This window comes from Urocitellus parryii, chromosome 4 (genome assembly GCF_045843805.1).
Source record: "Urocitellus parryii isolate mUroPar1 chromosome 4, mUroPar1.hap1, whole genome shotgun sequence".
NCBI classification, from domain to species: domain Eukaryota; kingdom Metazoa; phylum Chordata; class Mammalia; order Rodentia; family Sciuridae; genus Urocitellus; species Urocitellus parryii.
In genome coordinates, this window is record NC_135534.1 from 159,394,752 (window position 1) to 159,420,925 (window position 26,174).

At 33.0% G+C, this 26,174-nt stretch overlaps 1 protein-coding gene across 2 annotated transcripts in view; it reads left to right on the forward strand.

Moving 5' to 3' along the window:
• The window catches only part of Cntln (centlein), a 291,783-nt gene that overhangs the window by 106,620 nt on the left and 158,989 nt on the right, over positions 1–26,174 (forward strand). For both annotated transcript variants that reach the window (XM_026397573.2, XM_026397574.2), the window contains exon 8: positions 5,619–5,813. In XM_026397573.2, the coding sequence (XP_026253358.2) occupies positions 5,619–5,813 (195 nt within the window). The remainder of the gene's footprint in view (positions 1–5,618; positions 5,814–26,174) is intronic.

Below are 26,174 nucleotides of genomic sequence, written 5' to 3' on the forward strand. Positions count from 1 at the left end.
TAGTTCCCAGCCTATTTATTGATTGAGTTATTTGTTTTTCTGGTGTTGACTTTTTTTTAATTCCTTATGTATTCTGTAAATTAGTACCCTGTCAGAGAATCTGGCAAAGAATTTCTCCTATTCTGTAAGCTTTCTGTTCATGGTGGTTATTGTTTCCTTTGCTCCTCTAGGGAACCTTTTTCGTTTGATGATATCCCACTTACTGATTCTTGGTTGTATTTTGACAGTGTCTGTTCCATTACATTGGGGTGTTGACTCTGTTTTCTTCTATCAGTTGTAAAGTTTCTAGTATAATCCCTAAGTTTTTGATCCATTGTTATTTGACTTTTGTGCAAGATGAGATATAGTGATCTAGTTTCATTTTTCTGCATATTGATATCCAGTTTTTGCAACATCATTAGCTAAAAAGGCTATCTTTCCTTCAACCTATATTTTGATACCTTGTAAAGTGTCAGATGGTTTGAAATATGTAGGTTTGTCTATGTGTCTTCTGTCTCATTGGTCTTCATGTCTATTTTGATGCCAATGCCATGCTTTTTTTTTTTTTTTTTTTTAACTGTTGTATAAGTTCAGATCAGGTATTGTGATACTTCCTGCTTTGCTTTTCTTGCTCAGGATTGCTTTCTTGCTCAGGATTTCTATTCTGAGTCTCCTATTATTCCAAATTTAAGAATTGTTTTTTTCTAATTCTGTGATGAACATCGTTGGTATTTTGATGGAGATTGCCTTGAATCTCTGTACCACTTGTGGTAATATGGCCATTTTGGCAATATTAATGCTGTCTATCTAAGAACATGGGATGTTTTTCTATCTTATAAAGTCTTCTTTAACTTCTTTTTTTCTGTGTTCTTTAATTTTCATTGTAGAACTCTTTTATCTCCCTGGTTAGATTAATTCCAAAGTATTTTATTTTTTATGGTTATTATAGATAGAGTGATTTCATTGCTTTCTTTCTTAGCAAAGTCACTCTTGGAGTATAGGAAAGCTACTGATTTATGAATGTTGATTTTGTATTTGCTACTTTGCTGAATTTATCAGCTCTAGAAGTCTTCTGGTGTAGTATTTTTGGGTCTTCACCATATAGGATCATGTCATTAGCAAATAGATAATTTGATTTTTTCTTTCCTATTTGTATCTCTTTAATTTTCTTTTTTGATTTCTCTGGCTAGAGTTTGAAGGACTATATTGAATAAGAGTGGTGAGAATAGACATCCTTGTCTTGTTCCTGATTTTAGAGGAAATGCTTTAATTTTTTCTTCATTTATTACTAGTTTGGCTTTAATTTTTTCATATATATACTTTATACTGTTGAGGTAAGTTCTTTCTATTCCTAATTCCTCAAGTGTTTTAAACATGAATGGGTGCTGGATTTTATCAAATACATTTTCTGCATCTATTGAGTTGATTGTATGATATTGTCCTGTTATGGTTTAGATATTAGGTGTCTACCAAAAGCTCATGTGTGAGACCATGGAAGAGAGTTTAAAGATGAAATGTTTGGGTTATAAGAGGTTTAACATAATCAGTACATTAATCCCCTGATAGGGATTCATTTGTTGATAGCTATAGCACATAGTGTGTGACTCCAGGAGGTGGATTCCTTGTGGTATGCCTCTGGGGTTTCTATTTTGTTCTTAATGAGCAGAGCTGTTTCTTTGCTTCCTGGTACCTGTTCCCAGCTGATTTTGTCTGCCTCACGTTTTTATCATGATATTCTACCTCACCTCAGCCTCAAAGGAATACAGTTGTCTATTTTTGCACTGAGACTGTTTAAATCGTGAGTATCAAATACACTTTTCCTTCTTAAAATTGTTCTGGTTTGGTTTTTTGGTCACAGCAGCAAAAACAAACAAACAAACAAAACCCACAACTGACTAAAACATGCCCTTAATTCTATTTAAATGGTGAATTATTACTCTTATTGATTGTAATATGTTGAAACAACCTGTATCCCTGAGATGAAACCCCCTTGATCATGTCATATTGTATTCTTGATGTGTTTTTGAATGTGGTTTGCTAATATTTTATTAAAGATTTTTGCATCTGTATTCATCAGGGATATTGCTTTGTTGTTTTGGTATCAGTGTTATACTGTCTTCATGGAATGTACTTAAGGGGGGCTTCCTTTCCTTTCAATTTCCCGTAATAATTTGAGGAATACTGGTGTTAGTTCTTTAAAGGTGTGGTAAAACTTAGCTGAGAATCCATCTAGTACTGGGTTTTACTTTGTTGGAAGGCTTTTAATTGCTGTTTTTTTTTTAAATATTTTTTTAGTTGTAGATGGACACAATATTTATTGATTGATTTGTTTGTTTTTATGTGGTGCTGTGGATCAAACCCAGTGCCTCACACATGTAAGGCAGGTGCTCTACCACTAAATCACAGTCCCAGCCTTTAATTGTTGTTTTAATTTTATTATTTGAGTTGTTCTGTTTGGATTTTTATATCCTCGTGTTTCAATTTGGGCAGGAAATAGGTGTCTAGAAATTTGTTAATGTCTTCTAGATTTTCCAGTTTATTAGAGTAGACATTTTCAAAATAGTTTCTATTTTGAATAGTTCCTATTTTTGATCCTCTGGATTTCAGAAGTATCTGTGATATTTCCTTGTACATTTCTAATTGTCTTTATTTGGATCTTCTCTCTCTTTCCTTTGGTTTGTTTTATTAAGAGTTTATCAATATTGTTTATATTTTCAAAAAACCAATGGTTATATTTTCTTAATTTACTGTTTTTACTGAAATTTCTGTTTCCTCTGCTCTTTTTCTCTCAACTTTTCACCCTTCTCATTTTGTCATTTGCCCTTCTGTTATGGGATTCTCATACAGAGAGACCGGGCACTGGGGCATTCAGCAGGAAGCAACATTTATTAGTGCCACCACTGGCCCAGTGGATTGTTATCCATAGGCTAAGCCCTGAATGCAGGAAGCCTTGCCTTATATACCTTTTGTTAGTTCCTCTTTTTCTTGCCAACTGTCTCCCTTGAAAGGTAATACTCATTCTGATTGGACATTCTACTTCTATAGTGAAGAGTTGCAACAGTGTTATAACAGAGTTGTGGCATATGCACATCCATACTGATGGTGCCATGTTGTTTTTTTCCCATCCACACTTCCATTTCCTCTTGTTTCTCTTACTTTTTAAAGTAGATTTATAACATAATATTCATTTTATTATCTGCGGAGTTTAGAAACAGTTGTTCATAGTGGTAGGATGGGGAACATGAATAGGGGAACAAGGGTGAGAAAACTAAAATGGTTTTTGAGAATAGGAAAGAAGTAAATCGCATTTTTGCAGAAGTCTCCTTAACAAATCAATAGTTTCACACCTGTATCTACTTACCATATATATGGAGGGCCATTCTAAGAACAGAAACACTGATCAAGATAATTAAAAGTAAACTATTATGTTATCTTGCTCTAAGCATGTAGATATTTATATAATGTTGGTTGTTAGAGGTACTGGGAATTGAACCCAGGGAAATTCTATCACTGAGCTATACCCTCAGTCTTTTATTTGTTTTATTTTGAGATAGTGTTTTACTATGTCTGGCCTTGAACTTGAAATCCTCTTGCCTAAGCCTTCTAAATAGCTAGGATTATAGGTGTGTGCCACCATTTCCAGCTTATAATAGTAAACACTTTAATCTTTTACAACATTAAAATACATACATGTGATTTAAATATTAATATGAATTATATCTGCATTTGTGATTTTCAGACTATCTAACATGTTTCAGGTTCTAACTATGTGTTTTATAACTTTTCTCTCTTTAATGGTAATTACATTAAATAATCCAATATCAATTTAAGGAAAAAAGGAATTAACCCATGCATACTTTTTGCTTAAGCTTCAGGTTATAGTTTTCTTCTTTTTATCTTCTTGTATAAATATACTTTTCACTTGAAGAATTTATTATCTGACTAAATGTCGAAAGTAGTATAATTAGTAAATATAGAAAATTTGTTGAATAAGTTAGTGTCCTTGGATGAGAGAGAATATATGTTTTCAAAATTATTTAAGTAATAAAAATATCATTTTGCTTTCGCAATGCACATTAAAATATGGGAGCAAGTTTACTTTAGTACAAGCCCCTGAAAATTGAAGTACTTGGAGTTTGGGAGCTCTAATCTGATATTAACTTGTTTTCCATAATCTGGAGATTCTCTAGCATAAAGAATAATAAACATAATAAATGTTAATTATAGATTTTAATGAATCATACCTGTAAGATATATAGTAGAACATATGATTACATTTTTATAGGGAAGAATGTTACAAAAATTGTGATAAAATTCTAGCATTTTTGTCTATTTAAATGAAAGTTTTAGGTAAAAGATTTTCTCTGAAAACTGTTATAATGTATTCTGATTGCTAATAGAGAAAAAGTTACTTATAATGCCTGAGTCAGAACAGGTGAATGAATCTATTACCTAATTTACTTACTTGAGAACTTTTTTTTAACTCTATTGTTATTAATGAAATGAGAATAATGTAGTATCCAGGGCACTGGAATATCTAAACTTATGTCTCCTTGCAATATCTCCTAGAAAAATAAGCATTTTATTATCCTGAGGCCTTGTCATCAGAAAACACTTCAGAAATAAAAATAGACAAATCTTGTTTGAAGATGTTTTGGCTAAGTTTCTGTTGGACTGGGTCCTAAAATTAAAAATGCTGGAAGACTGTCTTTGCTTCTTGTACTCTTATGTCTGCAACTTACTAGTCTTATTGATATTAAATATGTAAAGTCCAGTCACCCATCAAAGAAAACAGGCAAGTAGGAGATGTTTATTTGGAATAAGGACTAAGGAATGAGAATTTGTTCCAATTCCTAGATGTGGGCAGGCCTAAATCATTTGTTAGTGTCTTTCTCTGTCCTTTTTCACCTGCTTCTTGGAAGGATAGATATTCAGTGCAAAATAATTTGTCCTTGTGTCTAAGAGTTACCCACCCAATCATATCAGATAAAGACAGGGGCAACTTCTAAATAGGAGTGCAAATGCATAGTGTGGTGGAGAGGTCTTTATGTCTCTTATTCCTTCTGCCTCACCTTAGAAGTAGATAATAATGTATATTAAATGAGAATACATCAGTCAGTGAATTCTCAATGAAATATTCTTTGTTTTTTCTTTTTTTCTTTCAAATGTATATATTATATTCAATTAGGCTGATATACTTTATGCTCCTTTGTATTGTTTTTAGCACATAATTTTTTCACATTTCTACCATTCTTAGAATGGCTTTTTTTTGTTTACAGTTCAGTCCAATAAAACTGTAATTTCTTAGTTCAAGACTTTTATTTTTCATGTAATCCTATGAGAGTAATATACCAAGCTTAAAATACTTGCAAATTCTTTAGAAGTTTATCATTTTTTCTTTATTAAACTGACCAATAATACTTATGACCTTTTCAACATTACAGTTTTATATTGATATTTGACTATTTAGTTTTCCTTATGTTTTTGTCTTGTTTCTCTTTTAGACTTAAAATAACCTGAGAGCAAATACTATGTCTTATGTTGTCAATATATGTTTGTATGTATATATAAAGGCACATATATCTACAGGCATTAATCTAGTTTATGATTATTAATATAATCTGAATGTTTTTAAACAGCTCTACAGTGAGTTACACATTTGTTTTGAAACCACAAAATCAAATGAATCTATGCTCCGTCAAAGTGTCGATAATCTTCAGGATCAACTATTTCAAAAAGAACAAGAAAATGCAAAATTAAAAAAAAAACTTCAGGAATCACAAGGAGCACCATATTCTTCACGTCAAGAAAATGATTCAGACCACTCAGCACAGGTGAGAGACATATTATAAAAATATTAGCCTGTATAATAGTCTATTAAATTATCTCTTACAACTTTAAAACAAAATTTAAATAAATTTGCATATAGTGGGATATTAGTAGTGGAATTTTTTGTTTTACTATTGTCTTTAGTCTTTGTGGACATGAATATTGTATACATTAGAGATTCTTGTAGAAATGTATATAGAAATAGAGACTACATTAAGCAGTCAACCCTCCACTGAGTATCTGCAAGTTCCACATCCATGAATTAAACTAATAAGAACAAAACACATTTGAAAAATTTTCAAGTGTACTAAACATGGACAGACTTTTTAATTATGATTATGCCTTAAAATATTGTATATAAATATTTTCATAGGGATTATGTTATATTAGGTCTTATAAATAAGAGATGATTTAAAGTACACAGGTTTTACGCAAATATAAGAATCTGCAGATTTTGATATTTAAAGGGTGTCCTGGAACCATTGTGTTATGGATATGGAGGGACAAGTATGTAATAAATTATTTTGATTATTGAAGAGTAAATAAATAGGTCATTTCTATTTTGATACATTATAACTGAAGGAGATAATTGAATAGAGAGTATCTAACAGCACATCTCATAAAGTACTTACCATAATGCCTTGTACACAGTGGTCAATATGTATTGGTCTTGATTCTTCCAGTATATTTACTTTTGATTTTGGACAAATCGTTTGACCATTCTGATTATTTTGTATGGTAAATCAAGAAATTTATTACCACTTTAACCAAAGTTTCCTCATAAATAAAGCGTTGATATTAGTGGTATCTATGTCATAAAATTTTGTGAGGATTAATGATATAGTTCATATTAAGTACAGGATTTGACATACAGAAAATGTTCATTAGGACCTCTTTTATATTATCTCCAGGTTAACTTTCAAGTTAAATATCTTTTTAAAAATACTTTATTTCTGTGAATTTATTTGTGTATTTAAGGTACTTACAGCAATTCTTTAAATTTTATGATTTATTTATTTAAAAATAAAAATGCAATTAACAGAAATAGGAAATTGGGTGAGTATTTAATGATTTTTTAAAAATATCTAATTGTTGAACCTAGCACATTTTCTCTTGCTAATAACTGAACCTTAATACAGCAGTTTTAAAATTTGCACTGTATTGTATTACAGTTTTTATTTTTTAACAGCTAGTGCATTGAATTGGGTTGATCATAAAATTTGCATCATGACACATTATTATGTTATATGTGTAGACCTACTTAATTTAATTTAGTTGCATTATTTGCTTGTGTATTATAATAAATTCTCTTGTCCTACTAACTCATCCAAAGACTAGAACATTACTAATGACTGATATCTATGTGTATTTCCTTCCTTACCCTGGTACCTTGATTCTTTTTTTTTAAGTAAGAATGAAGCAATATTATCTTTTTTTAAGCCTTTATTTTATTTATTTATTTTTATGTAGTGCTGAGGGTTGAACCCAGGGCCTCACATGTGCCAGGCAAGCACTCTACCACTGAGCTATAGCCCCAGCCATACCTTGATTTTTTTACTAGGAGTAACCACTAAACTATTTACCACCTCCATTATTTTAAAAAAGTTTTATTACATAGGAATTTGTGAGGAAATGGTATATTGAACTTCATCACTTGTAGAAGTGGTATTATAATATGTATTATCATATTGTGTTTGATAATTTTTACTTATCATCATGTTTCTAAGACTCATCTCTGCTGTTTATAGCTATTTATTTTCACTTTTTAATGTATTCTATTTCATGACTACCAATTAGTTATCTTTCTCTAGATGAGTACTTAGGTTATTCATTGTCTTTTGTTGTTATCAGTGTATCTTATTATAGCATCACAAACAGACTAAAATACCATATATTCTTAGAATGATGAAAGCTTTGATGAACAGGTATTGAATATATACATTGCTTTTTATGAACCTTTTATAGACTACTAAAGCCTTTTAAAGTTATTTCATTAATGTTGTGAATTACAGCAATTAGTTTTGAATTATTGATTCAATTTTCCATTTCTTAAATGAATCTAACATAATGTTTTATCATTTTCATATGTTGCTAAATTCAAATTCGCTTATATTTTGATTAGGGTATCTGCATCTATGTTTATGAGGGTTATTGGACTGTACTTCTCCTTTCTTGAATGTTTCCCATCAGATTTGATATAAAGTATTGTTGGCATTTTATTATGAATTGCAAAGAACTGTCTCTTTTTCATATCCCTGGAAGAATTCATGTAATAGTGATATCATTTATTTCATAATGGTAAACACTGAATGCTTTCCCTCTAAGATTAGAAACAAGTCAAGAATGTTCTTTCTCACACATTCTTTTCAGAATTATCCTGGAGATTCTAACTAGTACATACATGAAACAAGAAACCAATGAAAACATAGAAATTAGAATTAATGAAGTGAAACTATTTATAGATAACATGCTATTTGTATAGAATCCTTATAATTTATGAAAAAGCTCCTAGGACTATTAAGTAAATTTGGAAGTGTTGTATGGTATCAACTTATAAGTCACTTGTATTTCTATATTAAAGGAAATAATCAGCAATTGAAAAAAATGTCATTTATAATGACCTCAAATGCTATGTAATAATTAACAATGGATTTGACAAAGCGGTGAGAGGATTTGTACTTTAAAACGTATAAAACATACTAGAGGGAAAGTCAAGAAAATGCCATTACATTAAATGGGCAGCTGCACTAAATTCAGGAATCAGAAGTTGTAAGAAGGCTAGTTTTCCCTAAATATATCTATCATGAATCTTAGTTAATCTCTGTGGAGCCTGGTTTTCTTTTAAAGAAATTGACAAGCCTATTCTAAAATTTATTGGGAAATGCTCAAGACAAAATGGTCAATAGAACGGAATAGAGTTAAGAAATATACCCATCTGTGTTAGTCAGCCTTTCGTCACTATGACCAAAATAACTTGACAAGAACAACTTAGAGGGGGGAAAGATTTATTTTGCCTCACTGTTTCAGAGGATTTAATTTATGATTGGCTATCTGCAAAGTACAAACAACATCACAGAATGTCATGGTAGAGGAAAGCTGTTCAGCACAGGGAAACAGGAAGCTGAGAGAGAGAAAGACAGGAAGGAGCCTAGGACTGATACAGTCTCCAAAGCTGCTTCTCCAGTTGCCAGCTTCCTCTAGCCATGGCCCACTTGCCTACAATTATCACCCAGTAGTTTTTTCAACTTATTAATCTACTGATGAGGTTACAGTCCTCACAATCTAATCATTTTCTAAGAACCTCACCTCTGAAACTTTCAATATATGAGCTTTTGGGAACATTGCAGATTCAAACAATAATAACTGTTCACATATATAACTTTAAAGTAACTTTTGAAATGACAGTAATGTAAATCACTTTATTCTCTTTTTAGGAATACTGTATATATTTCTCATTTTTTTGTAGAGATTTTGGTATCATCTTGTCAGTTTCTACAAACAAGTATTGAATTAGAATCATTTCTTGTTTCCTTTGTGATTTTTTTGTTTGCCTTTTTGGTTACTTAAAAGCATCTGATTTACTCTTGGAATATTTTTATGTGTTTTTCTCTCCTTTTATATCTTCTTATGTTTACAGACTTCCAATGCACATTAATTTTGGTTAGATATAGTACTCTGTAAGACTGCTATATTATGAAGTTTATTGAATCTTTTATGGCTCAGCATATGGTTTTGTTGAATATACTATATATACCTGAAAATAATTTACACATTGCACTGTAGGGCTGAATGTTCCTTAAACATTAATTATGTCATTGCAGCTGGTAGTATTCAGATTCTATGCCTCAATTTTTCTATTGTGTTTTTAAGAGAAACATATTAAAATCTCCCAATATGACTGTAGTTTTATTTTTCTCCCTTTAGTTTTTTCAATTTTTCTTTCATTTGTTTTAAAGCTATTATATTAGGAGAATACATATGAAGATTATGTCTTTTTGATTAAAATCTTTGTCATTATAAAAAGTAAGATTTAACTGCTATATTCTGTAGACTTGAAATCTTCTTTCATAATGTTAGGATAACTAGTCCTTCCTTTTAATGATTACATTTTACACAGTAGAACTTTCCCATCCCTTGAATTTCAACCTATAGTTGTCTTTAAATATTTTTATATCTGTATATCTCTATATATCTAAATCTTGTGTGATCTGGATCTTGTTTTGTTTCAATTCATTCTGACAATTTCTTGATTTTCATTGCAATGTTAAGTCATTTAAAAATATAACATTATTATGTTTGGTTTCAGTATACTATTTTATTACTTTTTGTTTGTTTGTTTCCTCTGTATTGCCCCTTCATTTATTTTCTTCCCTTCCTTTTAGATTAATTGTTTTAGGTAATTGTTTTGTTAAGCAGTTTAAAAGTGTCAGTTTTCTGTCTTCTGGACTCCATTGTTTCTGGTAATAAGTGTGTAAGAGTTCACTTTGTTTTTCACTTAAATGAAATTTGTTGGTTTTCTCTTGATTCTATTTTTTTTTTGAAGATTTTGTTTTTAAGTATTTTAGAATGTATCAAGTTTGTTTTTTATTGTACTTATAATTTTGTAATTTCCTGAGCTTCCTTGTTTTTTTAAATTTTAATTTGTTATATATAACAACAGAATGCATTACAATTCTTATTACACATATAGAGCACATTTTTTTTTAAAGAGAGAGTGAGAGAGGGAGGGAGAGAGAGAATTTTTAATATTTATTTTTTAGTTATCAGCGGACACAACATCTTTGTTTGTATGTGGTGCTGAGGATCGAACCCGGGCCGCATGCATGCCAGGAGAGCGCGCTACGCTTGAGCCACATCCCCAGCCCCTAGAGCACAAATTTTCACATCTCTGGTTGTACACAAAATAGAGTCACACCCTTCGTGTATTCATACTTGTACTTAGAGTAATGATGACCATCATGTTCCACCATCTTTCCTACCTCTATGCCCGCTCCCTTCCCCTTCGTCTCCTCATCCCCTTTGCACTATTTAGAGTTCATTTAATCCTCCCATCTCCACCACCCTGCAGCATATTATGAATCAGCATCAGAGAAATCATTCAGCCTTTTTTTGGGGCGGGGGGATTGGTCAACTTCACTTAGCATTGTATTCTCCAGCTCTATACATTTACCTGTAAATACCATGATTTTATTCTCTTTTAATGCTGAATAATATTTCATTGTGTATATATACCACATTTTCTTTATCCATTCATCTACTGAAGGGCATCTAGGTTGGTTCCACAGTTTAGCTATTGTAAACTCTTTTAATGCTGAATAATATTTCATTGTGTGTATATATATATATATATATATATATATATATATATATATATACACACCACATTTTCTTTATCCATTCATCTACTGAAGGGCATCTAGGTTGGTTCCACAGTTTAGCTATTGTGAATTTTGCTGCTATAAACATTGATGTGGCTGTACTTCTGCAGTATGCTGTTTTAAAATTCTTTGAGTATAGAGGAATTAATCCAGAGACTCTGCATCTATTAGAAGATTAGGCCCCAACTTCCTTAGTAAAACTCCTATAGCTTAAGAATTAATATCAAGAATAAATAAATGGGATCAATTCAAACTACAAAGCTTCTTCTCAGCAAAAGACACAATTAATGAGGTGAATAGAGAGCCTATTAATTGGAAACAGATTCTTTTTTAAAATTTTTTTTTAGATGGACACAATATCTTTATCTTATTTGTTTATTTTTATGTGGTGCTAGGGATTGAACCCAGTCCCTCACGCATGCTAGGCAAGCACCCTTACCAGTGAGCCACAACTCCAGACAAGGAACAGATTCTTACCATACACATGTCAGAGGACTAATCTCTAAAATATATAAAAAACTCAAAAATCTTAACACCAAAAAAAAAAAATAACCCAATCAGTAAATGGGCCAAGGAACTCAATAGACACTTCTCAGAAGTAGGTATATAATTAATCAACAAATATATGAAAAATGTTCAACATCTCTAGCAATTAGAGAAATGCAAATCAAAACTATTCTAAGAATTCATCTCAATCCCATCAGAATGGCAGTGATTAAAAATTCAAACAACAATAAGTGATGGCGAGGATGTGGGGTAAAAGGTACACTCATACATTGCTAGTGGGACTGTAAATTGGTGCAGCCAATTCAGAAAGCAATATGGAGAATCCTTGGAAAACTGGGAATGTAACCACCATTTGACCCAGCTATCCCACTCGTTGGTCTATTCCCAAAGTACTTAAAAACTGCATAATACAGGGACACAGCCACATCAGTGTTTATAGCAGCAAAATTCATAATAGCTAGACTGTGGAACCAACCTAGATGCCTTTCAGTATATGAATGGATATAGAAAATGTGGTATATATACACAATGGAATATTATTCAGCATTAAAAGGGAATAAAATCATGGCATTTGCAGGTAAGTGGATGGAGCTGCAGAATATAATGCTAAGTGAAATTAGCCAATCCCCAAAAACCAAATGCTGAATGATTTCTTTGATTTAAGGATACTGATTCATAATATGCTGCAGGGTGGTGGAGATGGGAGGATTAAATGAACTCTAAATAGTGCAAAGGGGATGAGGGGAGGAAGGGGGAAGGGGGGAGGGGGCATAGAGGTAGGAAAGATGGTGGAATGTGGTGGTCATCATTATCCTAAGTAAATGTATGAAGATATGAAGGATGTGACTCTACTTTGTTTACAACCAGAGATGTGAAATATTGTGCTCTATATGTGTAAATATGAATTGTAATGCATTCTGTTGTCATATATAACAAAATAAAAAATATTGAATAATAAAAAATCTACTTTAAAATAATTATATCATAATTTCATCTTTTGAATCATCTTGTGTACTATGACTTCTCTCCTTTTGATGATTTTTCTTTCCTTCTGAATATGCTTCATGTATTAATGTTTCCTCTGTATCTCAATTTGCTAGCACACTGATATACATCTGTAATATACACCTATAATCCCAGTGACGTGGGAGACGGAGGCAGGAGGATTGCAAGTTCAAAGACAGACTTAGCAATTTAGCTAGGCCCTAAGCAACTTATTGAGACCCTGTCTCTAAATAAAAAGATAAAAAAGGGGTTGGAATGTAGCTTTATGGTAAAGCACCCTTGGGTTCAATCTATTGTGCTAATAAAATAAAATAAATCATTTTATTGTAATTTTATCTTTTGGATATTCTTGTATTTGATTGTCTTCTCTCTTTTTGATGGATCTACTTTGCTTTTGAATATGCCTCATGTGTTAATTGTTTCTTCTATATCTCAAAAGTTAACATTGTGTGGTATATATTATATGTTACTTTTATTAGTTTTATAACTCATGCAAGTATTGAAAAAAAAATATATAGTTTTATCTAGATTTAACTATTTAAAGTTCCAAGGTCTGTTTTGCATCACATGAATGATACAGATGACAGTGAATTGCTTTTCAGTCCTTTTAACCTTGTATGGATTTCTTAGAAGTCTGCTCAGTGCAGTTATTGTTTTGGCTTTCTCCTATCTGGTATTTCTTCCCCCCATTTTTGACTGTAATGGTAGACCTTAATTTTATCCTCTAGTTCTTTAAAGTATTACGATTCTTGAATTTTAGTCTCACCACATATGGTTTTTTGATTGCTTTCCCCAGGTAAAAATCCATAAAAATGGATTACTTACCCAATGCTGGTCAATTTTCCAAATACCAGTTATTGTCCAGATTCTAACTGTATTTGACTATTCAGTGTTGCCTTCAATAGTTATTTTTGTTTTTCTTTGAGTTTAAGTGGTTAATGTGCAGGAGGTTTAATCTAATATGATCTACTTTGTCATTATTTTGAATAGAACTATCCAATTCTTGACTATTTATTTTCTTTTTTAACATATTTTATTAGAGCTTTATAGTTATATGTAGTAGTTCCAGTCATCCGAACAAATTCATACATGTAGGGAATTTGACTTTAGTTCAAAGATCCCCCATTTTTCCCTCCTGATTTTCCCTCCTGTTTGCCTTTCCCTGCGCTATTCCCCTGAATCTACTCTAGTAGACTTCTTTTCACTTGACTATTAGTTTCTATTTGATGGATGCTATCTACCTATAAAGGTGAAGTTCCCTGTCATATATTTATATGTGAATATAACATGATTTTTTAGAATTCATTAAGCATTGTCTTCCCTTACCCATCCCTCCACTCAAACTCTTGAACTCCTTTTCCCACTTTCCTGATCTTCCTTTTATCTTTATGTGAACCTATCCTTCCCTCCCCTTTTCCTTTTTATTCTAGCTTCCACATATGAGAGAAAGCATCCGATCTTTGAATTTGTGTTTGGCTTATTTCACTAAGCATGATATTCTCCATTTCCATCCATTTACTGGCAAAAGCCATAATTTCATTCTGTTTTATGGCAGAGTCGAACTCCATTGTATGCATGTATGTATGTGGTATATATACAACACACATACATACACATACACATATCACAATCTCTTAATCCATTCATGTACTGATGGGCATGTGGGTTGACTTCATACTTTAGCTACTGTGAATTGTGCTGCTACAAATATTGAGATGACTATATTGCTGTAGTATTTCGATTTTAGATCTTTTGAGAATGGGAAAATTGGGTCACATGGTGGTTCCATCCCTAGATTTTTGAAGAATCTTCATCCTGCTTTCCAGAGTAGCTGTACTAATTTGTCATACCACCAAGAATTTCCCACATCAGCATTTATTATTATTTACATTCTTGGTAATTGTCATTCTGACTGGAGTAACATGAAATCTTAGTGTAGTTTTGATATCCCCAAATGATAGAGATGTTGAACATTTTTTTTCATGTATTAGTTGACCACTGTGTTTCTTCTTTTGAGAAATCTGTTTAGTTCTTTAGCCCATTTATTAATTGGGTTACTTAGGGTTTTTGGTGTTTAATTTTTTGAGTTCTTTATATATTCTGAATATTAATTTCCTGTCAGAGGAGTAGCTGACCAAGATTTTCTCCCGTTCTGTGGGCTGTCTTAATGCTCTTAATCATTTCCTTTGCCGTGCGTGCAGAAGCTTCTTAATTTGATGGTATCTAACTTATTGATTTTTGGTGTTATTTCTTGAATTTTTCGGGTCTTAAGGAAGTTGGTTACTGTGCCAATATGTTGGAGGGTTGACTCTGTTTTCTTCTAGCAACTGCAATGTTTGTGGACTAATTCCTAAGTCTTTGATTCATTTTTATTTGACTTTTGTGTAGGGTGAGAGAGAGAGGGATCTGGTTTCATTCTTCTACATTTGAATTTTCAGTTTTCCCAACAGCATTAGTTAAAACGGACATCTTTTCTCCAATATATTTTTAACACCTTTGTGAACTCTCAGATGCTTTTATGCTTTTATACTGTGGGTTTGTCTCTGTGTTTTCTATTTTGTTTCATTGGTCTTCACATCTATTTTGTTGTCAATGCCATGTGTTTTTTGTTGCTATACTTTTTTTTTTTTAAAGAGAGAGTGGAGAGTGAGAGAGGGGAGAGAGAGAGAGAGAGAGAATTTTTAATATTTATTTTTTAGTTCTCGGCGAACACAACATCTTTGTTGGTATGTGGTGCTGAGGATCGAACCCGGGCTGCACGCATGCCACCCGGGCCGCACGCATGCTACCGCTTGAGCCACATCCCCAGCCCTGTTGCTATACTTTTGTAGTGTAATTTCAAATCAGATATTGTGATGCCTCTGCATTGCTCTTCTTGCTCAGGATTGTTTTGGCTATTGTGGGTCTCTTAATCTTACAAACTAATGTTAGAACTATTTTTTTCTAGTCTGTGAAGAATGTCCCTGGTATTTTGATGAGGATTGCATTGAATCTCACTTTTGGTAATCTGGCCGTTTTGACAATGTTAATACTGCCTATCCACGAACATAAGTGGTCTTTTCCACCTTCTAAGGCCTTCTTCAATTTCTTTACCATGTTTTATAATTTTCCTTGTAAATATCTTTTATCTCATTTCTAAATATTTTATATTTTTATGATTATTGTGAAAGGAATGATTTTCCTAATTTCTTTCTCAGCAGAATCACTGTTGGAGTATAGGAAAGCTATTGATTTATGAATGTAGAGTGTTGACATTGATAGTTTGATGAATTCATTTATCAGTGCTACACATCTTCTTGTGGAGTTTTTTTGGGGTCTCCTACATCTAGGATCATATGATCAGGAAACAGAAAAAGTTTGACTTATTCTTTTACTATTTGTATGCCTTTAATTTCTTTTTCTTTTTTCTTTTTTTTTCTCAATTCTCTGGCTAGAATTTTGAGGAGTATATTGAAAAGGAGTGGTGAGAGTAGATATCCTTGTTTGATTTTAGAGGAAATGCTTTTAGTTTCTCTCTATTTGGTATGATGTTGGGTTTGGGTTTGTCAGAATAGTCTTCAAGAAGTTGAGGTAAATTCCTTTGGTCCCTAGCTTCTTTAGTGTTTTAAATATGAATGGGTGCTGAATTTTATCACATGCTTTTTCTATATATCTTGAGATGATCATATGATTCTCATACTCAGTTCTGTTTAAGTGGTGAATTACATTTATTGGCTTGTATATGGTGAGCCTACCTTGCATTCCTGGGATGAAACCCATTTGATCATGGTATATTGTGTTCTTGATGTGTTTTTGAATGTTGCTATATTTTATTAAGGTTTTTTGCATCTATGTTCATCAGGAATATAGGTCTGTAGTTTTTTTCCTTGCTATATCTTGGCTTTTTAGTGTCAAGATTAGGATTATACTGGCTCCATAACAAGTATTTGTGAGTATTCCATCCCTTTAAATTTCAAGAAATAAATAAAGACTGGTGTTAGTTCTTTTGTAATGGTCTGATAGAACCCATCTGATAATCTATCTGGACTTTTCTTTTCTAAAGATTTATATATTTATTTTTTTGTGGTACTAGGGATTGGACCCAGGTCCTTGTACATGCTAGAAAATTACTCTACCAACTGAGCTATATCCCCAGCCTCCTTCTAAAGACTTTTAATTGCTATTTCAATTTCATTAGTTGATATGGGTCTGTTTAGGTTTTCTGTATCTTCCTGATTCTATTTGGGCAAGTCGTATACATCTACAAACTTATCAATGTCTTCAAGACTTTCCACTTTGGAAGTGGTGTATAAACTTTCAAAATAAGTTTTGATAATCCTCTGTATTTCAGAAGGATCTGTGTGGATGACTGCTTTTTCATCTCTAATGTTGTTTGTTTGGGTTTCTCACTGTTTTTTTTTTTTTTTCCTTTTGGTTAGTTTGGCTAAGTATTTGTCTTTTTTTTAATCTTTTCAAAGAACCAATTCTTGGTTGCATTAATCCAATGTATTGTTTTTGTAATCTCAATTCATTGATTTTTGACTCTGTTCATAATTATTTCCTGTCTTCTACTGGTTTTGTAGGTTAGTTTGTTCTTTTTATTCTAAAGCATTGAGGTGGAGTATAAATATATTTATTTGGAAAATCTCTAATTTTTTAATGTAGGCACTCAATGGTATAATTTTTTTTCTCTTAAAACTGTTTTCATACTGTGCCAGAGATTTGATTTGTTATTTCTCTGTTCTCATTTCTTTCTAAGAATTTCTTTATTTGTACTCTCATTGCTTATTGATTTATTCTTCATTAAAGAGAGCATTGCTCAATTTGTATGTGTTTTCATAGTTTCTATTATTTTTCTTGCTGTTGATTTCTAGTTTCCTTCTGTTATCTGATGAGATACATGAGATACATGGGATTATGCCAAATTTTTGTGTTTGCTAAGATTTGCTTTTTGGCTTAGAATGTGAACTGTTTTGGCAAATTTTCTTTGTGATTTAAGAAAGTAATTTTACCTGTTTTGGTTTGGAATATTCTGTAGATGTCAGTTAGGGCCATTTGATTTATACTTTTATTTGGGCTGTACACATCTTTATTCATTTTATGTTTTGGTAACCTCTATATTTAGCACATAAATGTTTACTCTTGTTGTATCCTATTGTTGTATTTTCCCTTTATTAGGATATAGTGGCCTTCTTCTCTTCTGATCAATTTTTTTCAAAACTCTGCTTTATTAATTATGAGAATGGCTACTCCTGCTTGTTTTTGTAGTGCCCGTACATGAAATATTTTTTCTATTCCCTTATTCTGAGCATGTGGATGCCTTGACCTATAAGATGAGTCTCTTCTTAAAAATGTGTAGTTGTATCTTGCTTTTTAATCCATTCTGCTAATCTTTGTCTTTTAGTTGGGGAGTTGAGATCATTAATATTCAGCATCAGTATGAATATGTATTTGTGCTTTCCTACCATTTTGGTTTTTTTTGCTTTATTTTTTCCTATCTTGATTCTCCTTCAGTGGGTTATTCTTCTATTGAATTTCCTCTATTTGGGAGATTTGATATTGTTTTTTAGTTCCTCTGTGTGCAGTTTATCTTTTGAGTTTTTTATGTAGACCTGGCTTGATGTTCTTTTTAGTTTTTCTTATATGGAAAATTTTTATTTCTCCCTTGAATTTGAAAATGAACTCTGCTAGGTATAGTAACCTTAGCTGGAAGTTTTTTTTTTTTTTTAATATTTTATTTATTTAGTAGTTCTTGGACACAATACCTTTATTTTATTTTTATGTGGTGCTGAGGGTAGAACCCAGGGCCTTTCGCATGCTAGGTGAGCCCTCTACAGCTGAGCCACAACCTCAGCCCTGAAAGTTATTTTCTTTTAGTACTTGGAATATCTCATATCAGGGCCTGTTGACTTTAGGGTCTGAGCTGAGAAATCAGAAGTGAGCCTTATTAGTTTGCTTCCAAATGTGAACTGATGTTTCTGTCTTGCAGCTTTTAATATTCTTTTCTTATTTTTCATTTTATGCAGTTTGGTTATGATTGGTCTTGGTGAGCTTCTCATTTGAATAGGTCTATTTGGTCCTGTAAGCCTTCTTTATGTGGATGTTTAACTCATTTCTGATGTAAGAAATATTTTCTGTAACAATCTTATTGAAAATGTTCTATACACAATTAGTTTGTATCTCCACATTCTCTTCTATACCAATGATTCTCATGTTTTTTCTTCTAATGTTCCTCCAGAGTTCTTATACATTTTTCCCTTTATTGAATTCTGTGTACTGAAGGTCATATATCTCTAACCTGTATTCAAGGCCTAAAGTTCTGTCTTCAGGGATTGAGAGTCTATTTTCTATGCATTGTATTTTGTTCGTTGTACCTTCAAGTTTTTAATTTGATTGACTGTGTCTTTCATTTTTGGTAATTCTGCTTGATTTCCTTTCACTAATTCAATTTCTTGATTAAAATGGTCTTTCATCTCCTATAATTCCTCTCTTAATTTCTGCCTTAGATTTTCAGTTAGTTCTTTGAACATTTTAATAATCTGTTTTTAAATAATCTTTCTCTGGGCTTTCATCCACCTCACTTGTTGTTGGGGGATTGTGGATTTTGGTGGGAGATTTATTTGCCTGTTTCCTCGTATTTTCAGAAGTCCTGGACTTGCTCAGCATATGAAGTGGAATTTTCTACTTCTTTTTTCAACATTTTGTTTTGTGTGTAATCATTTTATTTGTTCTGGGACTTCTCTCTGTCTTTGATGTACGAGTAGATTCCAAGGGGTGGGTCCTAAGGTTCCTCTCTGATTATTCCTCCTTTTCCTTTTCAGTTTGTCAATGTTGTCTCCCTAGTTCCTGATTTGGAGCTTTGTTAGGGCTTAGGTGGACTGGACTATGTATGAAATGAGAATCACTGTTGCTTGATTGAGATATGAGTGTTTCTCAGCTGCAGGATCTCTATTTTGTGATCTTAAAGTGTCTCTTCTCTTTCCAGACTCTCATAGTTGGAGGGCAGAGCCAGTAGTGGCACAAATGTCAGAAAGGAATGTATAGGTTCATGTTATATGTACAGTGTCTATTTTGATGTGTGTAATACTATTTGCCACCTGTATGTGAATGTTAGGGTCAGCATTTAACAACAATATCAATAATGAAAAAGCTGAACTAGATCAGGAATTCAACTGCAGGTGACTACTATGTTGTCTAATATATTAATTATCACTCCGACTTGAATGGAGGGAGGATTGCATGGTCTAATCATTAGTTTTATTTTTTGTCTCTTCCATTTATTGTGTTAAAGTATAGCTGAAGATTGAGTGTTTTTATGTGTGGAGTAAGGTATGTTATCTTTTTGTTGAGTTTACTTCAGCAGCAGAGTCTCTAGCCTGTGAACTTTTAGTATCCTTGTAGGTTCCCAGCATCTCACAGAATGGCATAAAATAAATAATCATACCAACTATTGCACACAATACACAGCATTAAATGCCAGTTTTCATTATGATATCGCCAACATTTATTATCACCAAAACCCACAAATGATGGGTTCAACAATTGGCAATAGTAAAAAAATGATAACCATGAACTACATATGACTTTAAAACAAACAGCAGGTTTCTGCTATAACATCCATAGCAGTACTGATTATATCACCATTAATAGTGGGGCAGTAGTTATATAATCCAATTAGTTTTGAAAGATGATAAAAATAAAGTTAATTATAATAAATGAAAATGAATTAGGAAGTTAGAGTTTACAATTCAAAAAGTGAACAGAGAATGCAAAGAGATATAGCAAGTGATATTTACTTGGATAAAATACCCAAAGCAAAGTATTGAGAGAGAGAGAGAGAGAGAGAGAGAGAGAGAGAGAGAGAGAGAGAATGAGAGAGAGAGAAAGAGAAAGACAGTGAGAGAATGAGAGAGAGAACAATAGAATTTGGCCATAAGCATCAGAAGAGAGAAAGTGAATCAAGAGAAATAAACAAATGAAAACAATACAAATCCAAACCAAACTATACAATCCAGAAAATCCAAAACCTCAAAAGGCAATGCTAGGAAAAAACGATAACAATAAAATATACTAAAAATGAGAGAAAAAGGAACAAATAAGTGTGTGTGTGTGTGTGTGTGTGTGTGTATTCCTAAGCACAGCAAGAATTTACATGCACAAATTCATTTTCTCTCTCTCTCTCTCTCTCTCTCACACACACACACACACACACACACACACACACACACGGTGGGGGGAATTCTTAATGAAGAATGAAAGAACCATCACCACAGAGGTGGCCAAAATAGTTGAACAGATTGGGTAGTCATAGTCTATGTCCAATCATCTTTCTTTTCAATTCTTCTTGTGTTATAGACTGATAGAGCAAGGGTTGTTAATCCCTTTCTGTTTTTGATTTGCTCTCTGAGCTGCCAAATGCAACAGCCTCTGAGTAAAGCTGATATAATAATACTCAGCTTCCCTTCTCAATTGTATGATAGGACAGGTTATCATGTACTCTCAGTTGGCATTTTGTCCAGTTAGATGAGTTCAGTGCACTTCCAAAGTACTACTTCTGCATCATTCTTAAGGGGTCTAATCAGGCCTCAGAGTGGTGTCACTTTGGAGAGATTAGATTGGCCTCTGGGGCTTTACAGTAGTGGATCTGTAATGTAGGTCTGGTTCTCTGGAATCTCCTGAGAATTCTAATCATGGGGCAGGGATGCTAATCCTACACTTAGTGTTCCCTGTGAGCACAGCCTTCCCAGTTTTAGTCCCTGAGTGTATTTACCCCCATCTGCTCAGACTCCTGGCCTGGTTCAGCTGGTCACATGAGCCACTAGACATAGAAGGAAGTCAGGCTCCCATTTACCCTTATGACTTGAATCTCCCCAGGATAAAGCCTACTCTGTTCCTGTCATATTGCACCATGCACACCCTAGGTCATGATAGGAACCTGGTGGAATATTGTGGCAGTATTTTTTATGATCTCATCTCTTGGAGCTGTTGCTGCAGTGTGGTCACCCCAAGGTGGTGCCACCTCAGCTCTCCATGGCTAATTGAGGTGTAGAATGTGCTTTTCAAGCACCAGTGCACAATGCAGCCTCTGGATCAGCAAAGATTAGGCAATATTTTTAAATCTGAGGCTTTTCTATACCAAATCTATTTTCTCCCCTTTTCTTTTTTTGTGGTGAAGTGGCACTATTTATACTGGTGTGGCAGCTGGGTCTGCTCCAAAGTATACTTTCTTCTTTGTTTATTATACCCAAATTTTTGAGTTCTTAAGCCATTTTGAATGTGCAGCATTGGATTTTAGTACAATCCTTCTTTGTCTCTTCTCACTTAGAAGGTGTCTACCTCTGGTTTGGTCCTGAGTGACGATACAGCTTGGAATTCAGCTTTCCTCTACTCTGCTGTAGAATTCACTTTTACTTGCTTTTTTAATCACTTTCCATAGAATGGATAAATTAACTCAAGTTTTTAATCCCTTCACCTGTTTTTGTTATTGTCTTACAGTTTAAATTCACATTTTTTTTTACCTTCTAAGACACTTTCATTGTTATCGTCATTTTCATTTAAAATTTTTATCCTTTTAAGGGCTCTTAGGTCTTTTCTGCAATTCTATTTTCCTTAAGCTCTCCCTCAAGTGGCTTTTTGTGTGTGTGTGTGTGTATGCGTGTGTGTGTGTGTGTGTATGTGTATGAATTTGCTCATAAAGAATTATCTCACTTTGTGTTCTTGTGTTTATTGGAGAATGTCTTTCTTTTGGCTTCATATTTGAACAATATTTTCCTAATAAATAGAATAGTTGGTTGGCAGACTTCTTTGTTTCTGCATTTTGAAGATGATATACCTTATCTTTTGGCTTTTTAAAAAAATATGTATTTTTTTTAGTTGTAGTTGGACACAATACCTTTATTCCATTCATTTATTTTTATGTGGTACTGAGAATCGAACCCAGGGCCCCGAGCATGCTAGGTAAGCGCTCTACCGCTAAGCCACAATCCCAGCCCCAATTATCTTTTGGCTTCTGTATTTTGCAATGAGGATTCATCTTTCTGTTTAATTGCTGCTCCTTTGGAGGTTATTTTTACTTTTCCCTTTACTTTTTACATTTTCTCTTTACCTTTGGTATCATGTGTTGTTGTTGTTGTTTTTTATGATTCATTAGTTGTGAAAATGCCATTGAGTTTCTATTGTACTTGATTTGTAGTTTATAGGGCTGTTGTAGCTGTGACTTTATGATTTTTGTCATTATTAGACATATCTTGGTAACAAGTATCTTCAGAAATATATTCTGGCTGGGCATAGTGGTGCATACCTATAATCCCAGTGGATTGGGAGGCTGAGGCAGGAGGATTGTGAGTTCAGAGCCAGTCTTAGCAACCACGAGGGTCTAAGCAACTCAGTGAGACTCTGTCTCTAAATAAAATACAAAATAGGACAGGGGATGGGCTCAGTGGTTGAGTGTCCGTGAGTTCAATCCCTGGTACCCGCCCCCAGGCCCACAACATACACACACAAAATTTATTCTGCACATTCTCTTCTCTCCTTATAGGTTTCTGTTTTATGCACATTTGACATTTCCACTTTACTCCATACATTTTCTCAGCTCTTTCTTTTTGGGAGGTGTATCTTCAAAGTTTTTACTCTCTTTGCTACAACCTTGATATTTTTCTTCAGTTAAAAACATGTTCTCTCTTTTTTGTGGTTATTGTGATGTTATATATCCATTTACTAAATTTTCTTCATCATCATCATCATCATCATCATCATCATCATCATCATCATCATTTTGGTACTGGCAGTTGAACCAAAGGGCACTTTACCCCTGAGTCACAGGACCAGTTCTTTTTAAAAGCTAATATTATGGTTTTATTTTGCAACAAGTCTTGCTGATTTCCTGAGACTGGCCTCAAACTTAGAAGTCTGCCTCAGCCTCTCAAGTTGTTGCTACTGCAGGTGTGGATCATTGTGCCTGGACCTATCTACTAAATTCTTGAATGGAATATTTATTCTGCTTATGTGGATAAAATATTCTCTAAATGCCATTTATGTCAAGTTTGTTGATGTGGTTCCTCAGCTCTTCTATGTCTTTACAGATTATCTGTATTTCTTCTATCAATTAGTGAGAGATATATGGGATTATTCAACTGTAACTTTAGATTTGTCCATTTTTCTTTTCACTTCTGTTCTATTTTTTTAAGGTAATATTGGCTTGTAGCATTCTTCAAGCTTTGTGTTTCTTAGTTGATCTGTGGTCTGGTGTTTTAACTGTTATTATTGGTTGTTTCCCTCTTTAATCCTGTCAGTTTTTGCATCATATATTTTTGAGTTCTGTGTTAAGTGCATATATATTTATTATTGTTATCTCTTCTGGATCAGTTGACCCTTTTTACATTATAAAGTATCCTTTATCTTATTTATTTATTTATTTTTATTTGTTCTTTTTAGTTATACATGACAGTAGAGTATAATTTGACATATTTAAGCAAACATGTTGTACTTCATATTCTAATTAGGATACAGTCTTGTGGTTATACATGAGGCAGAGATTCACTGTGGTATATTTATATATGTATTTAAGAAAGTTATATCAAATTCATTATACTGTCTTTCCTATTTCCTTTCACCCCTCCTTTCCCTTCATTCCCCTTTGTCTAATCTACTCAATTTCTATTCTCCATCCCCATTCCTTGTTGTGTGTTGTCATCCACATATCAAAGAGAATATTTGACCTTTTTTTTGGAATTGGCTTATTTTGCTTAGCATAATAGTCTCCAGATCTATCCATTTTTTGGACCTGGAATGTCATAAAGTCACTTTTTTATGACTGAGTAATATTTCATTATGTATATAAAACAAATTATTTTATCCATTTGTCTGTTGAAAGGCACCTATGTTGGTTCCATAGATTAGCTATAGTGAATTGAGCTGCTATACACATTGATGTGGCTGCATCATTGTAGTATGCTGTTTTAAAGTCCTGTGGGTATATACTGAAGTGTAGGATAACTGGGTCACATGGTAACCCCATTTCACATTTTCTGAGGTATCTCCATAATGCTTTCCAGAGTGATTGCACCAATTTGCAGTCCCACCAACAATGTGTGAGTGTATCCTTTACCCCATATCCTTGCCAACATTTATTGTTATTTGCATTGTTGATAATTGTCATTCTGACTGTAATGAGATGAAATCTCAGTGTAGCTTTCATTTGCATTTCTCTAATGTATAAAAATGTTGAATACCTTTTCATATATTGGTTGACCATTCATATTTCTTCTTCTGTGAAGTATCTGTTCAGTTCCTTTGTCCATTTATTAATTGGGTTATTTTTTATTTGGTATTAAGTTTTCCAAGTTCTTTTTATATCCTGGAGATTAATGCTGTATCTCAGGTGCAGTTGGCAAAGATTTCCTCACATTTTGTAGGCTTTCTCTTTATGTTCTTCCTTTGCTGTTAATAAGTTTTGTAATTTGATTCCATCCCACTTATGGATTCTTGATTTTATATATATATTGTAGGTGGACACCATATCTTTATTTAATTTATATTTATGTGGTACTGAGGATTGAACCCAGCGCCTCACATATGCTAGGCAAGCGCTTTACCACTGAGATACAACCCCTTGGATTTTAGTTTTTGTGTTTCAAGTGTCCTTTATATTTATTGACAATTCTTGTTTTAAAGTCTGTTTTGTTCCTTTTACTGTATGCCTGGTATGTCATTTTCCATGTTTTACATTCAGCCTATTTAAATCTAAAATGTATTTTGTGTTAATACCATGTGGTTAAATTGTGATTTGAGGACTTAATACATATACATGGAGTCTAATTTCTGATAAGACAGGATTAAAGTATGGCATTTTGGTGTTTATATTTATATGTGCTTAGTTTGTGTTATTTCCTTTCATTACTACCGTATTTTTGTAAATGATGTTTGCTAATGTGACATTTTCATTCCCTTGTGCTGTGTATCGCTATTTCTGTGTGTGTATGTGTGTGTGTGTGTGTGTCTGTGTGTGTGTATGAAATATTTAGGAGACATGGGCAATAATTTTTCAATAATAAAAGATTTACCAATTCAAACATCACTGACAGCCATAAGTAGGATAAACATAAATTTAGTCATGTTCTCTGCGGTTACGCTAAGGCATTATAATTAACAACTTAATTTTCAACATTTGTTTGGATCCATATGAACTTAAATTCCATAGTTTCACACTTTCCTTTTTTTGGAAGGTGAGGGTGGGGAGCAGGTTCCAGGGATTGAACTCAAGCACTTGACCACTGAGCCACATCCCCAACCCTATTTTGTATTTTATTTAGAGACAGGATCTCACTGAGTTGCTTAGTGTCTCACTGTTGCTAAAGCTGGGTTTGAATTATTGATCCTCCTGCCCCAGCCTCCCAAACAGCTGGGATTACAGGCATGCAAAACCACACCGGCTACACTTTGCTCTTTATATCTCTGTTTCTTCCCCAGTTCTTTATGCTCTTATTGTCATAAATTATA